The 16,193-nt window shown below is 42.5% G+C and overlaps 1 protein-coding gene across 1 annotated transcript in view; it reads right to left on the minus strand.

The window, feature by feature from the left end:
* Positions 1 to 3,169: 3,169 nt before the first annotated feature.
* LOC144473299 (dexamethasone-induced Ras-related protein 1) overlaps positions 3,170 to 16,193 on the minus strand; it is a 54,337-nt gene continuing 41,313 nt past the window's right edge. The window contains exons 3-5 of the mRNA XM_078187071.1: positions 9,366 to 9,555; positions 8,500 to 8,710; positions 3,170 to 6,970 (exon numbers count right to left, since the gene is read on the minus strand). Coding sequence (XP_078043197.1) covers positions 6,758 to 6,970; positions 8,500 to 8,710; positions 9,366 to 9,555 — 614 coding nt within the window. The 3' untranslated portion in view covers positions 3,170 to 6,757. The remainder of the gene's footprint in view (positions 6,971 to 8,499; positions 8,711 to 9,365; positions 9,556 to 16,193) is intronic.

Here is a 16,193-nt window from a genome sequence, read left to right on the forward strand (position 1 = left end):
CCGTGGCATCGCGAGCTGGGAAATAAAGACACCGTTGTTTAAACGCGCGGCCGCCAGAGACCGAGACCGCCTTTCGGTAATAGGACAGCTCGGACGAATTGCAATTACCCGCCGGGCTGTGGGCCGTTGTCACCGGAGAACGTAAAAAGCTGCAACAATTACGTTTTTACTTGCTCACCGTTTACTTTTGCCGCGTCACGCTCGCTTATTTCAGCGTCGCCGGCTGCATCCACCGTAAACTGTCCGCAGTCCTCTTCGCTCCCCGAATGCGAGCTCTGCGTCGCCATGTTTGCGACGGTGTGGACCAACCATCGGGTAAACCATTCGGCCAAACATTCACGGGGTAACTATCCGAGCCTCTGCAATTGTTATTCCATGAGTCTCCGAGAGCCTGCTCCACGGAACGAGCTAATAAACTTCTGCTATAAGCAAAGGCAATCGTGTCAATTGTCTTTCATTGATTAGGCGATGTCGAGGGTGCTAAAATTTAACTGTGAAAGCCATGGTATGCGGAGTTTGTTTCCATATTTATTTGTTTATAACTTTTGGATTTTTATGACTCTAGATTAAGTAATTTTTGGGAGTATTTTTAGGATCTCTAATGTTTTAATTTAAGCAATCTTTATAAATTCTATAATGTATATTTATATAATATAATTCTATTATATTCTATTATTCTATTATTTATATAATATAATTTTATTATGTTCTATTATTCTATTATTTATATAATATAATTTTATTATATAAATATAAGCAATCCTTAATACGTTTATCCGATTCGTATCATTTCAGTTGAAGCAATCCTTTAACATTTAGCACATCAGCTTTTAATAGCCGTCAGAAGATAGATTAACATATTTATAGGTGATTGTGTAACTAATTAACAAAACTTCTTCTGCCAATCACAAGACATGTGCGAAAAAGGTGATGCTATCTGTTAACGCGATAACTTTGCTTCTTATACATTTCAATATTGTCATAAATGCATAAACAATTATGCTATTCTAAATACGGTTATACGTATACCTGAGGTGTTTCTTCAAAAAATTCTAAAAGTCACATAACTTTATATCATACAGATTTATTGCAAAAATTAATTCAGAAAAATCTGTCAGGTTTTACTCTGTACGTATATCTATTATTTAATTATAATATGTAGCTATAAATGTTTAATTATGTATAATTTTAAAGTATCTGTAAGCGTTGTTTAAAATGGCGACTACGCGGTAAAGAGAATCGTAATGGAGAATATCGTGAAAAATCGCGGGCAATTTCTGCAACCGGGTCACGACGGATCCTGCATTTCGGGGGTAGTGGTACACTGATACAGAAATCCTACCTGCGATCCAGACGACGAAGTAATTGAGCGTTTTTTTTTGCGAGGAAATCGATGCGGTTCCGAAGGTTTGCATTCCACTCGAGCCGATGCGTATGCGGCTCCTTATCAATATTTCAACGAGATCGTTAAAAAGTACGCGGCGGCAGTTCGTTTGGACAGTTAACAAGCACCGATGAATCCGTAACAGCGGGAAAGGTCAATTAGCGCGCGTGGCCCCTTAATGAATTTCGCAGACGTCTTAATACCGCCGGAGTAGGAGTTGTCTTTTCCGGAAGTTGACAACGGTGGCCCGGGGTTAAAGTTCACCTCGGAACCGCAGCGTCGCGATAAATAAAACACGACGATTAAATCAGCTTTCGTTGACCCTTTGAACCTTCTTACAAACGAATTTCCGACCTACGTACCTTATCCTTCGTCGTGAACGAACTCCGTTGAGAACGGCGGTCCCGCTAATTTCATTTCACCATCTTTCCGCGAACATTTGCCGTTTGATAAATGCATTGTTTGTTAGATACTGGAGGAAATTTTTTAGTAAACACTCGAAAACGACTTGTTGATTGTTCGATTCTGGTATACATTAACCTTGTCTCTTAACAGTTTAACGGCCGGTAACCTATAAATTGGCTATTTCTCCTGATTGGTAACCTATAAATCGGTTGTCATGATAACCAATAATTTAATATCAACTATTAAAATAAACGTGTTAGATTGTGTTACTGTAAGCTTCGCTATTACTGTATAATTTCCTAAATATTAAATATCTCTCGCGATTAATAATAAAATAAAGTCAAAATAGAAACGAAAATTCAACATTCAGTTAAATTTTTACGACCGATCGATAAAATGTTAAGTAAAACACTCGATAATAAAACGCTTGAATTTTCTAGGCTAAAGATTGCTTATTTCAATGCAATAAAGATACTTAATTTACGCCTGTGGTAAACCCAATAAGTAGTAATTCTATTTCTCATAGTAAAAACGTTGCTAAATTCATTTTTCATTTTTTTTTTTAATAATGGCAAATTTGCCAGAAAATTCTGAAAAAAATTGAGCTCACTGCTAGTGATAGTACCACATCAGAAAATTAATTTAAAAATATTCCACACTTCAGTTTCCGAGAAATCTTTAATTTTCCGATTCTTTCTTAGTTTTCCATTTTTGATAACTATAGCTTGCGACTGAAAAATCTGAAAAAATTCTATAGCATGCAGTTTCACGCCCAAAATAAGCTAAAGATGTCCACATAATTTTAGGAAACCACCGAGGAAAGAAAACCGGCTGAAAAGCGCGCGATTTAATTAACCCTGTAACTACCCCTCGGACAAGTTATAGGATTAAAATTTTTCACAGATGAATTTTTCTTGGCTATCAATTATAAATCAGTACAAGAGTCACTAAAAACACCCTAAGCACAGTTTCGACCATATTAATCGTCTCGGCCTTTTCTATTTAACTCATGATTATTATAATTAATATAAATCGTATCTATTCTGCACGAAAATCCGCAGTCTGGCGATTACGTGTTCGCATTCCTGTAGCATTACCGTCGTCCTGGAACCGAACAAGTGCATCAAGAGTTGCCTAACACTTTGCTGAACCAACAAGTGGATCCCATCCAGAAGAAAGAAGGAATCGGCTTCTCCAAAGCACCTCTCGATGCTCGAACAGCTAGAAAAAGCTTTCGCCATTCGGCGGCGTCTCGATACTAGCTCGACAAAGTCAGGAAAGAAAACACCACGGGCCTCGTTTACGCATTTATTACAAGAAAACGGAACGTCATTGGTCCGAAAAATTAGGGGGCGGGGGCGGCGCGCACGGAAAGCCGCTTCTTCCGCGCGTGTTGTTTCCTGTTCTTCAGCGCGCGCGCGCGCGCGCGTTTCGTTTACAATGATCGCGGTGTACCACCGGTCGTTTTTCGTTATCGATCAGCAACGAACGCGACGGGACGACTCGAGAAGAGGCAGGCCCTCCCCGGTTACCCGGGAGACCTCTCGATCGAACACGGTTGAACAGTTGGAAGCTCGAGAAAGCTCGGGCACGATTTCATGGATATTTGGCCGTGATGCGTCGGGGGAAACTTTCCGCGAAATTCGGCGGGAACCGTCGAGCGGGGAATTCGGGGCCATCCGAAATTAATTAGAATCGATGCGCCCGGAAGATTCCGGCTTTCCGCCGGCTTCCAAGTTCCAACGATGTTCGCGCGCGCGCGCGCGCGCGGGGGTTGAGAGAGGGCTGAAAGCTTACCGACCGATCGATCGATCGATCGATCGAGCGCGTCGATCGAGTGGTATCGGTCGCCGCGACGGCACGGTCGGCGCAATATGAATCAATTAACTATATACATATACACGTATACGGTGTTCGGTTTTGCATCGGCTTCGGAAACAAAGCTTGAACGGAGATCCGACGGTCGCGAACGGTGGGGTCGGCCATATGCCTCGCGCGGACCGCCTCTGCCGGACACGTTGATCTCTCGCAATCGCGACGGCCATTCGTTACGGTCGCCTTTGGGAATCGATGAGGAATTTAGCTAACAAAATATTCTACCGACGAACGGCGGACGCGACGTTTTCCAACGGTGAACAGCATTCTGTTCGCCGATCGATGTTTTCCTGTCTTCCCGAGGTCGCCACACGTTTCTCCTCGATACAAATTTATTCACGAAGCCACAGCAAGAATAGTACAATGTTTTACAGCTTTATCTCTCTCTCTCTCTCTCTTTTCTCTCTTATTCCTGCGGTTTCATGGAGAACATTTATTTTCCAGCACGAAAGAAACCGCCGTGATTTGTTACAATGTAACGGTCGCATCATTCGAAATGATCACACGTTGCTTTAGTCGAACGCAGACGTACATTTCCTGTAAATTATTCTATTTTTCGGAATTTAATTAAGTTATTCCAGTTTTTTATTAATTCAATATAATTTATTAACTCTAGAACGACCCTCTTCTATTTTTCGGCACTGATAGTGTCGCGGAGTTGCGGTTAACTTAAAATAGAATCTTAGTAATTAAAATATTATTTATTATTTTCGAAATATAAAATATGTAGTACGGCATGAGATGGGAGGACAAGGAAAACTACAATGTTTTAATATTTATTTACACGGTTGCAGCAATTTAAAAATGTTGCGGAGGCGCCGGCAAACCCCACGGGGTTGTTCTAGAGTAAATTATTTTATGACGGATGGCTCCAGGCAACAATCTCTTTGGGAACGCAGGAAACACGCACAGGATCCTTATTTTGAAATTATTAGAACAATTGAGAAATTTCTCGTGGAAAATTGCATACATCACATTATTCGAACGACTTTAACGAAAACTGTACGCGATCTAAATTAATTGTATTTTCACTGTTGCCAGGTGATGCGCGTCGAGCAATTTTACTGTTCGATAAGATTAACGCCAAATGAACAAAGTCCACCGTCAATATGTTCGTTATTTTTCCTTCAGTTTTAAATTAACGCCAAACCTACCGCGGTCGAAACGACCGTATTCTTGTTTCATAATTCTGCTAGTTTTGAAGACTCTGTCATGAGTCTTGAATAATACTTGAATAAATTACCTTTATAATAACAAAAATTACCGACTGCTAGGTTTGGCGCTAATCCACTCGACTACAATACGACGTTGCGGAACGAACTTATCGGACGCCTTCGCGAAAGCAATTAAACTGCCGGAGAGTTTGCTTCCCGGCCAGGAAAAATCGGACATCTCCGTCGACGGCGGTGTTTCTCGCCGTTGCCCGGCCATTAATCCGTTTCCCCGAGGCTCCTGGCCCGCCTCCGATGAAAAACTGTGCGAAAAGCAGCAACGTCCGCGATTACAAATGGCCGAAAGTTCTGACGGCTCACGCGCGGCAGCGCCGGAAACCGGTCGCGTTTACCGACCGGATCGTCGCCGAGATCAATTCAATTCAACCCGGTCCTCGGTTACATCTTAGTTTTTTTTTTTTTTTCAAATAGTACACGTTACCTCTAGAACGCTATTGGCTAGAGCTATTCCTTTTTTTTTTTTAATTAATTAAGGCGAGCAGCGTGGTCGGTTGGAACGTTTCCTTGTCTTGCGACGATCTTCGCTCGCGACGACACGCGAGCAACAGGGAAATACCTTTTCCCTAGTTCGGATAACAAATTAGTTATCGTTTCTGAGGTCTCCTCGTGTCAAGTTCACCGTTACAAAATTTCCCGTTCACGCGATTTCAACGTCACCAATCCCGATTTGCCGTTCCTTGTCCGGTTGGTGAGATTAAACCGTCGCTTATGCTTTAACATAGCTTTCTTCTCTTCGAAGTGTATCGAGAATTTTCTGGATCGGCTAACAGCTTGTTTTATTCTCAGGAAGAAATTATAAAGCATTGAATTAGCGACTGCAAAAGTCAGACAGAGCCGAAGAAATTTAGAAAAAAGTTTCATGAAAATTGAACGGCTAGATTTCGCGATAGGATAGTGAATTGCTATTTTAACATCTTATTCTACATATTGAGATTTAGCGCGGATGACACTTTTTACAGGACACCTTAAAATAGTTAATTAAAATAGTGACGAGATAAATAAATTTTGCTATCACACGATATATTTAAGGACAGTTAAATTATTGAAGATTGCCGATGTGCGAAAGCAACTTATCGTAAGAATCGTTGGAGATCGAGGACTCTCACTTCATAAATCAGCAATCTAATTAGTGAAATTTAATCAATAAATAATTAAAACCAGAAGAATCTTGATGTAAAATAAAAATCGTTCAAGTTAATCCTAAGATATACAAATGAAATGACAACGTCTCCTCCGTAAATAATCATATTTTCAATAATCAATGCCCTATATTCCCTTATATCTCAATTATAATTAAATCTTTGACTGAGTCAGATTCCCATAAATGCATCAAGTAACCATCCGCCTGAATTCTAACTCATCTTATAATAGCAGTCTACGATATCTACTATATCCGCCACTACGATATAGCATAACTGTAGCGAAAGAAACTTTGAACCGCGACGAAAAATCAAGATACACCTGAAAGAGAGAGGAGAGAGAGAGAGAGAATCGAACTCGCAAGAAAAATCTGCCAAGCTAACAGAACACGTGCAATTTGACCCACCCCTTCCGGCATTTTGCACCTCCGGTATGGCGTCCATCGCGGTTTCTGAGAGCTCAAAAATTTGATCGACGATCCATAGTCATCGATCTACGTCAACGCAGGACGTCGCTCTTTCAAATGCAGATTTTTCCGCGATCGCAGATCGGGTTGGCGAGTTTCGCGAGCGGCGCGAACGTCGCCGCAAGTTCCCCTCTTCACGTAAGTGTCAACAATTCTTGTGCGTTAGAGTAATTAGTGCTGTGTCGCTCGCGAAGATCGTCCGCGGGCCCGGGCCCGTCGTTTCGTTTCGTGACGCGCGAAGCAGTCGGGGATGTATCACTGAATGGAGCACGTCTTCCTGGTGTCCGATGTCCGGAGCGTTATCCTCGAGCCGGGCGCGTTGTTCTCGTGGCCGGCCGCGAGCGAACACGTTTTCGTCCTCATGATCATCAGGTCCGTTCTGATGCTGGGCCGGCGTACGTTCGGCGCCACGACGCCGCAGGCGTCGCTCAGCCGACGCTTTATGCTCAGGGTGGCTTTGTGGCGCGGCTGCAAAACAAAACGTCCCACTTTCAGACCCCTGGCGAACCCGAAGCGCTATGCCCGAGAATACACGACCGGGAAGAGCGCGGAATTAGCCGTGGAACGCTGCGCGTCGCTTTCTTTCTGCTCATTACCGCCCTCCTCTGCGACAATTGCTCGTACACTTTCTAACAAGACGGCTCGAAAGCTTAATCATTTCATATGTTAAGGAACCGTTATATGACCGAGGGTGTATTGCATCGTTTAATGTAATTGTAGCTTCGGAGGGTTGTAGGCGAAATTTGTCAACTTTTGATTGATTATAACTCCGCGAAAAATTGTCGTAGAAGAATAATATTTTCTTTAAATTAAAGCTTAAAGCTTCTATTTTAAGGTAAGATTTCTTGATTTTAAATTTGACTTAGCCTCGCAAATGCAACAATTTAAATACGAGGCAATGTTTTCCATATTGAAAGTTACCAAGTGACCAAGTTACCATGTAACACATGAACCTTGTAAAATTTTTCTCAGAGATTCCGCTTATAACAGAATTAAGCTTAATCCTTCCTCTTTAATTTAAAGGAAACGAAACTTGGTTGCGATTTTTTCTCTCAAAGTTACAGTATTTTAAATCTCGCATTTTTCTCATCCCGTATTGGCACTTCTAAATATTGTAAATAATTAATAAAATGTTAAAAAACAGTGTTTACTAATTCTCGCCAGTGTAAAGTGTAATAAGTTTCTTGAAAATGTTGGAGCGAAAATATTTGTTGAAAGTATCCGTTCAGTTCCTTCGAATTTTTCTTTTTCCACCCATTTCCGAGGGGCTGACATATCTGATCGATAAGGGTCACTTTAAAGTGCTTTAACCTTGTGACAAAAAAATCACAGTCATGATTCTCTTTCGTCAAATTAAAGGCGAAGGATCAAACTTCGTTCAGCTGCAAACGGCATTTCTGAAAAAAATTTTACAGAGTCTGTGCATTTTATCAAACTTGGCAATTTTCAACGTGACAAATGACGGCAGTTATCCATATGACAGCCTCGCATTTAAATTGCTGCTTTGACGAAGATAAGTTAAACTTAAAATCGATTAATTTTGTGATAAACTAGAAACTTTAAGTTATAATTAAAAAAAAAAAAGATTATCAGTCTACGACGATTTTTCGCGAAGTTATAAGCAGTCGTTGATAATAATGTTCAAGATTATTAAAACCAAAAGGGTTTCCTAAAAATTTTCCAGCGATTATTCAAGAAATTGAGTCGCAGTTACGCAAATATATAACGTAACCTTCTAAATGAAACCTTCTACGCCATTCCGTTGCATAACCAACCGCATAAAATTATTTACGTTCGCAAAGCAGGGGACCCGGTCCCAAATAATTTCTGCTCTCACCCGAACCTGTAATGGCGGCACTCAATTTAAGTAAACTCGGTAGTTGAACAACGAGCGAGCGTTCGTGAATTTACGGGGCAAAAACGGAGCGGCTGTTCCATCTCGTTGACTCGTTAAATAAAGTGATCACCGGTCGTAAGAGAGCGAAGAAGCAACGCACCTGCGACGGCGGCAGCATCGTAGGTGAACCGAAGGTGAGCGGGACCTTTCTGTGATGATTGGGCGCCATTTCCAGGGGCAAACCGGCAACCACGAACAGCTGGTAAAACAGCTCCTCGACGTGGAAGTTCCTCTTGGCGGATACCTCGACGAAGATGCAACAGTCGTCCTGGCTGTTGCAGTACTCCTCGGCTTCCTCGACGGTCACCGTTCTGCGGAAACACGAGCGACGGCGCCCCTCCGTAACTCCACTGCTCCCTTTGTCAATTTGCGAAACGTCGGCCGGACATTTTCGCTGTTATTAACGCGCGAAACATCGCTTTGACTCATTATGAATGTGGGAGTACCCCGGGCCCCGGATCGTTGAACAGGAAAATGAACGTTAGTTACGCGAATCTTTTGACCGTGGAACGTCGAGAATTTTCTCGGACAGAACGGAACTGACGTTTAACTAGATTCGCCTCCTCGAAAAGAGGGTTTTCTCCGCTGTTAACTCGGCGCGCGCTGCAATCGGCAGAAGCGCGCGGCAATTTTTATCTAGAATCTCGCGTTTCACCGGGCGACCGTGTCGGCCTTCCGGAGAACATTAATTATTACCGTCACCTCTGAAACGAGAATTACGCACCGTATCGAAATCTCTATTTCGTTGTAGAAATGGGAACCCCCTCGGTGAAACGCACAAAAGCGCGTTCGAACCGCGAGTACCGTGAAACGATTAACCGGGTGAATTGTAAATTACGTTTTCGACGATTCCGCGGCGTCACGCGCGTCTCTTCATTAGGCGTATGAATATTTAACGGGCGAACAGGCAATTGGTATTCTAATTATAGTTGGCGCGCGCGGAGGCAAGAAAATGGCTCGTCGTACCTCACGTCCTTGTCGCACTTGTTCCCGACGATGACCATGGGAACCTTCAGATTGAAGTGACTCTTGCTGCGGCTCTTCGTGGCGCTCTGGGTCGCGCTCACTTTAGACTCCAGGATCGATTCACGCAGCCTGATGGCCTCTTCGAAGGACTCCCGGCAGTCCAGGCTGAACACCACCACGAACAAGTCTCCTGCAATGCGAACAATAAGCACGACAATTTAGTACGACGGTGAAATTTTCTACGCTGTTTATTCTACCGCTGTGGAAATATTCTGAATCATTGAAGTCTCTTTTAAACTTCATGTAAAGGAAGTTTAGGCATTGACGTTTCAGCGAATGTTTACTAGATTTTTAGTAATGGCGGGATGTTGTCAATATTCAATATTTAATATTTAATATTCAATGTTGAATATTTAGTGTTCAATATTTAATATTCAATGTTGAATATTTAGTGTTCAATATTTAATATTCAATGTTGAATATTTAGTGTCCAATATTTAATATTTAATATTCAATGTCAAGGTTTATGGACCTCAGAAATGAGGAAATTAATGAAAGTGAATAAATATCTTAGTTACTATAAATATTATAAATTTAAGCATTTCGAGAGTAGAATATTTCTCTTGACGGAACTACTCATCTTTTTCGAAGTGTCTTACTCATTATGTTTCATATTTTCACTATTTTTTTACATTATAAAGACAATGTCTTCCTAACAAGAGATCATACATCTTCTTAGTCGTTACTAAGAATAATATACAAAAAAAGGTAACATTGCTAGATACCTGAAAAATGTAAAAATTTCACTAAATCTGACAGAGAATAACTTTTAATCTGCAACAGTCTACGTGCTCTAATAAAAAAGAATATTTTCTATACAGCTTGCTTTAAATAACCATGAAAAAATCGTGTCCCTATAATAACCGATTTCGAAGTTATAATTATTTAAAGACGACCGTGTCACGCGTCGCTCAAGTGCATACTCTCCCTTCGCTGTGCCATAAAATATGCTTTAAACAATTTATTCTAAACCGAAAACAGCAACGAATATTTATTGTAATTTATCATTCAACAAATGCAAGAATCAATTAATCATCAACAGCTATAGATCACTATTAAGTAATTATTTTCAGTAAAAATGTCATTACAATGTCACAAATGTTTTAAAAGTTATAACAACTCGTCAGTAAATTCTGCAAGTAGAACCACCGTGCGACGGCGCGTTTGAATTTTAAAGCGTCGCATTCCCGCGGAAAGAACGACGCTAAGTTTCCAGCGAGGATGCCGCGCCATCGTTACCCCGGTTCTCGTTGCCGTACGAATTATTCAGCATCTTGTTAAGATCCGTCGTCGAAATTGCAGCATCGTCAAATTCGCGAAAGAATCTGGGTCACCGCCAAACGACTCGAATCTTCGAATCCCCGTTCCACTTGCATTCGAAAAGGATCTCCGGAACGCGGATAAGCCTGTTCATCCGCCGTCGCCGCCGCCGCTGTCCGGCGCGGGAAAGTTTTGCGCGAATATCGTTCTATTCATTATCAACTTTGCGCGCGGCGTAACAACGCAACAACAACGGCCATAAAACGGCAGCATTTACGACGCACCGGCGGCGATCATAAATAGGAAGAATCATTCGCCCAGCTCTTTTTCCGCCGTGACAGAACACGCAGGCGAGCTTCTCGCGCGCGGACGCCGTTTTACGAAATCGATAAAAATAGTCGCCGCGTGCACGGTGCACGGTGCCCGCGGATTTACGGATATTTATGAATATTTATCCGGTCGCAGCCATATTTATCGACGAACTGGCGGCCGCGCGAACGTTTATATACCCTTGCGTACGTTTCGCCGTTACGCGGACGAGTTTTAACGAGTTTCCCAGCACGGTAAAGTCCTCGCAGAACAAAAGGACCGGGCGTCGAACATCGATCGGCTCTCGTTTCACCGCCCGAGAGAACCTCCGGAGTTTTTCAAGTTTCCGCGAACGCGGTCGCGGACGGCACGAAGTCGGCCGGAAACTTTCCCCCGAGAGGCGTCGTCTCGCGCGGGTCGCGCCGCTTCCGACGCTGTCATTAAAACGGCAAGAGGAAAAGGAACGCCGCGGCGCGCCGCCCGGATCCACCCCGAAACCACCGCCCTCCCCCATGAAACGACTTCCTCTCTCCCGAAACGACCTGTTCCAACGGCGGCTTATGCTTAACACCGGGATACTAACCGACGCGGCGTTTCACTGTGTCGGTTTCTACACGGTTTTCCTGCGTATTTGTTTATGTAGTTCTTTCGATGCCGCGCTTTATTTACTAGGCATATTTGTTTGCTTGTTCGTTCTTTTTATTCTGTTCACGCACTTTGATGATCGCACTTCGTTCATGTCAAGCCAATCTTTAATGACTACAACAACGTGTCAGACTCGTGATAAAGATAGCTAAATATGAATACGATTCATTTCTTCTAAATCGAAATCATATTGAATTCTTTTATTTTTTTTTATCTCTAAATTAATTCTTTTATATTTCTGTTATCAAAGTTTAGAAACAGAAGTAAGCAAAGACAATACAAGAAATAAAAATTATGTGGTCTTAGTAAGGAAAATACTAAAGACAAATAAGTGTTAATCAACGCAGCGTTAAAGAAGTCGTAATGCAAGGGGTTGACTTTTATTCGATGCATTTTTATCAGATTCAGTGTAAATGCCTAACTAATCGGTGTTAGGATAAATAACCTTTGTATCGTTCATCGAAGCCGCCATTTTGAATTTCAATTCCTCAAATTCATGATCAGCGACCTTAAATTACTAAGTTCTAGAATAATTTAACAAAGTTCTGTATTTTGGTCAAAAATTGTCAACTGGTCAAAAATTGCAATTGATAAAAAATTGTCAATCTTCGGCCTATTGTTCGCCGATCCGGGTCACATGATCGGGGGTGGCGTTTTTTACGGTCCATCTGCCGCGTTAATATTTTTTTTTAGGCGATCGAAGTGACGCGGCAACGAGCCACCTGACGTTTCACGAAAGGACGTCCGGCACGCGGAACAAAATATTGCGGAATACGAGCCACAGAAATGGGGGTTTCCCTCTGGCCCGCTGTCCCGTGAAACACGCGCAACAAGCAAACCGCGAACCGGAAAGCCGGGAATATTTCAGGATAAACCGGGCACAGATCTTTGGATAAAGGGACGAGGGCCTCAGGAATCTCTTGAATGAACATCCTTGGAAATCTCGCATGACGGACCCTTACACGAGAGATGGGACGTCCAATTGTTGCGCACGAAACGAATTCGGGCCATAAAATTCCGTATGTTATTATAGTATTATTAGGTTGGTGCATATGAAATGTCGAATTTTTAAGCGAGTATATAATACTGCATATCTTTTTTCAAAAGCTATCGATTTAATCAAAATGTGCCCCGTTTGTTTCAATACACTTTTCCCAACGCGATTTTAATTCATAAATGTCTGTCCTCAAGAAATTCTGATTTTTCGGGTCAATAAACTGTAGTATGGAATTTTTCATACTGTCTCCATTTACATACTGTTTAGCCCACAAAAACTACGCATACGTCGTACAAATCAATTGCGATATTAAATGAAGTAAAATATAGATCTTTCGCCAGGCGACTTTCGCTATTTTAAACATTTAGGACAGTTTTTACGGGCTAAATAGTATATAAATGAAGACACTCTGAAATATTCCATATCACAGTTTATTAATTCTAAAGATCAGAATTTGTTTAAGACAGGCATTTTTTTTTGAAATCTCGTTGAAAAAGGTGTAGTAAAGCAAACGGGACGAATTTTGATTAAATCAACAGCTTTTGAAAAAAGATATACAGTTTTATATATTTACGTAAACATCCGACATTTGATGTGCACCAACCTAATATAATCGCTTGGAATTACGCTAGAGGTATAAGAATATAACTTTGAAGCTTTGAAATTGCCTTTGATTGTAAACGTGAACTTTGATACGAAAGGTCGGTCGAAGGAAAGGTCGTTAAGCATATCTGAAAGTATTTAAACGATTGTTCTACGACGCCGTAAAGGAATGTATACGGTTTCATGCAAATTATCGTCGATGACCTCGAAAATTACGAAAAGAAATAGCTATAATAAATATGAGAAAAATGAAGGCCTCTATCAATCATATTCCACGTACAATATTTCTTGTAACATCGTTATTGGAAGAGATATTAACCCCTTGTCGTACTTTGATGAGTCTTTCTCGTGATTATGATTTCTAGCAATAACCTGTTAAGTATGAATGTTATTTCGTCTTTTTGCCAATAATATTTAAGCATTGAAGTAATTGTAAGCACACTATAAATATTAATTTTATTTCTCCTCTAAGAAATTATTCCAATCGAAAATTATTTAATCATTGTAACCGCGAAGATTAAAGTACTGCAAGGGTTTGAGATGACGCATTAACGTGCATTCACCTTCTTTCCCTCTTTGAAGATCCACGCCGATCACGTCAGCCACCAGTAGTTGTTAATTTAATTCGACTACTCGACAATTGGGACTGTTTAAAGCGTTTCCAGGCGTCGTGTCGAAAGTGCGCCGGAGTTTCGTCATTCGGGGGGGGGGGGTTGTTACCGGTTTTACATGAAAGGGAGATTCTCTCTAAACAAAAGTTCGATCTACGGAAACGAGCTCCGTGCGCAACTTCTCGCAGACCGCCGAAGGACATCCGAGGATTTCGGCTCGCGTTAGTGCCTTCCATTTTCGAAACTTCCACGCCGAGTGTCGCTAAAACGGAACGAGCGTGTCCTCCGCGATCGACGTCGCGGCGGCGCTGATTCGCTTATAATGGTGTCTCCTCGCCGGCGAGCAGACGCCATTTTCTCGCGCTATTCGGCGACCTGTCCGGCCACCGAAGACGAATAGATCTTCGGTATCGCGGTTTCGCTGATGCATCTGCAAACTTTTGCCCGCGAAGTAAACAACCTTTCCCGCATCTACATACAACTTTTGAACGATTCCAGTCGTAAAGTGTTATTCAAATGCGTAGACGGCGGCGCCCTTTGGCGCCATTAAACGTCGCACCGTTAAAGTCACGTGAAATGATTTGAGAGTTAAAGAGAACGGGTTCACGTAGTTTTATCGCTTCAAATCTGTTTTATTATCTAACGCAAGTTCCTTTAGGTAAAGTTGTCATTAGACAAAGGATTTAATTTTCTTATACTTTCTGCTGTTTTCACTAGCGACTACTCAACTTTGCCATGAATATAAAATCTATAGTCTAGTTGTTTATATTGAAATGCCACGCTGTCATACATTGTCACGCGGATTTCAGTCTATTATTTTCCCAACGATGTTTCCATTTTCCACGACGTGGCAACGCCGTGTTTATGCCTTAAAGGTTCCATTCCCCGCCGACTGTTTAGCGGAATCCCAAACAGCGAAGCGGCACAACAAACAAAAACGCCAGTGAACATTATCGTGCCGAGCCGCGAGCATTCGGCACGCGGCGTTCCGAGTTCGTTTCAGCCGGGTCGCATTTACAATTGCAAGATAACCTGTCGCTGTGTCAATACGAACTGCGATTATTTGCCGGTGTATCCGCGCAGCCGTTGTTTGCCTCGGCAACGGCAACGGCAACGGCAACGGCAACGATATAAATTTTCGCAGACGTTTATCGGCGAACGATCAACAGTTTATCGGGGAGCGAGCCCCGCCATCGCGTAATAAGCACGAAAGGAAACTCGATAGACTCCTTCAGTGTACCAGATTCTATGGAATCGCAGCAGCGCTGGACCGGCTCGGTCGAACAAATGGCCCGTGTGTTTGGCGCCAACGCAAACACCCGATCCGCAACCCCGTGGAAATGGCGCGCCGTTGGAACAACACGGCGGAACAATCCGATATGATGGCACTCAATCAGCGCTGCTGTTCGACGGGCCGATGATAGACGGAATATTTAATCAACGGCGCAATATATAAAGCGAACTGCAACGCACGCCGTCGCGTCGGGACAAAATGGCCGGCTCGGGATATCCGTTCGCCGTGCCGTGCGTTCACGCTACAGCCTGAAGAATTTAATAGCACTCGATTATACGGAATGACGCATTCCAGTCACTTGAAATAACATTGTTGTTTGCCGTAACGGGGCACAATGTCAGACGTAAACTATGCAAGTTTGAGCACGGCGCGCTACCCATGGAAATATTTGTGTGCGCAGCGACTAACTACAGTATACAGACGGTGGTGTAACTTAGACTTGCGACTTTTCCTGGTAAGTGTTACGTACCAACCCGGTCGTACCGTGTATTTTTCAAGTATTCCATTTCCAGAAAAATTCTAATCTCCCCTACAGATTAGGGGAGTACGCATCTATACCCACTCTATACGCATCCGCCGCGTTTTAGATAAACAGAAGGCGCCGCGCGTCTCCAATAAACAGAAGACGCCGAGCGTCGTAGTTTCCCACGCATCAAAAACTTCACAAAAAACCGTAGACACATTCCTACCCCCAGATTTCCACCGAATTTCAGTGTATAAAAGGGCCCCGTTTTCATCCCTCAGCGGACAGTACGCAACCAAAGTCGGCAAGCTATAGACTACGTATCGTTCTTGTCAAACCGTCAGACTGTACGAACCCCCGCATTTCTCAGTGCGTCAAAACCGAGAGCACGGGACTTAGGTACCGCGATTACACATCTACAATTGTAACAGCTTTCTTTTTTGTAATATACTTTGTCATTTTTATATTTAACCTAGAGTTAAATTCATTTTCAATCCAAATTCCATTTCGTCCAGTAGCTAGTATTTTATCCACCACGATGTACCTTTGCCGCTCGAGGTACATCAACTTAAAGAGTTACGAGGCT

Source organism: Augochlora pura, chromosome 7 (assembly GCF_028453695.1).
Source record: "Augochlora pura isolate Apur16 chromosome 7, APUR_v2.2.1, whole genome shotgun sequence".
NCBI lineage: Eukaryota > Metazoa > Arthropoda > Insecta > Hymenoptera > Halictidae > Augochlora > Augochlora pura.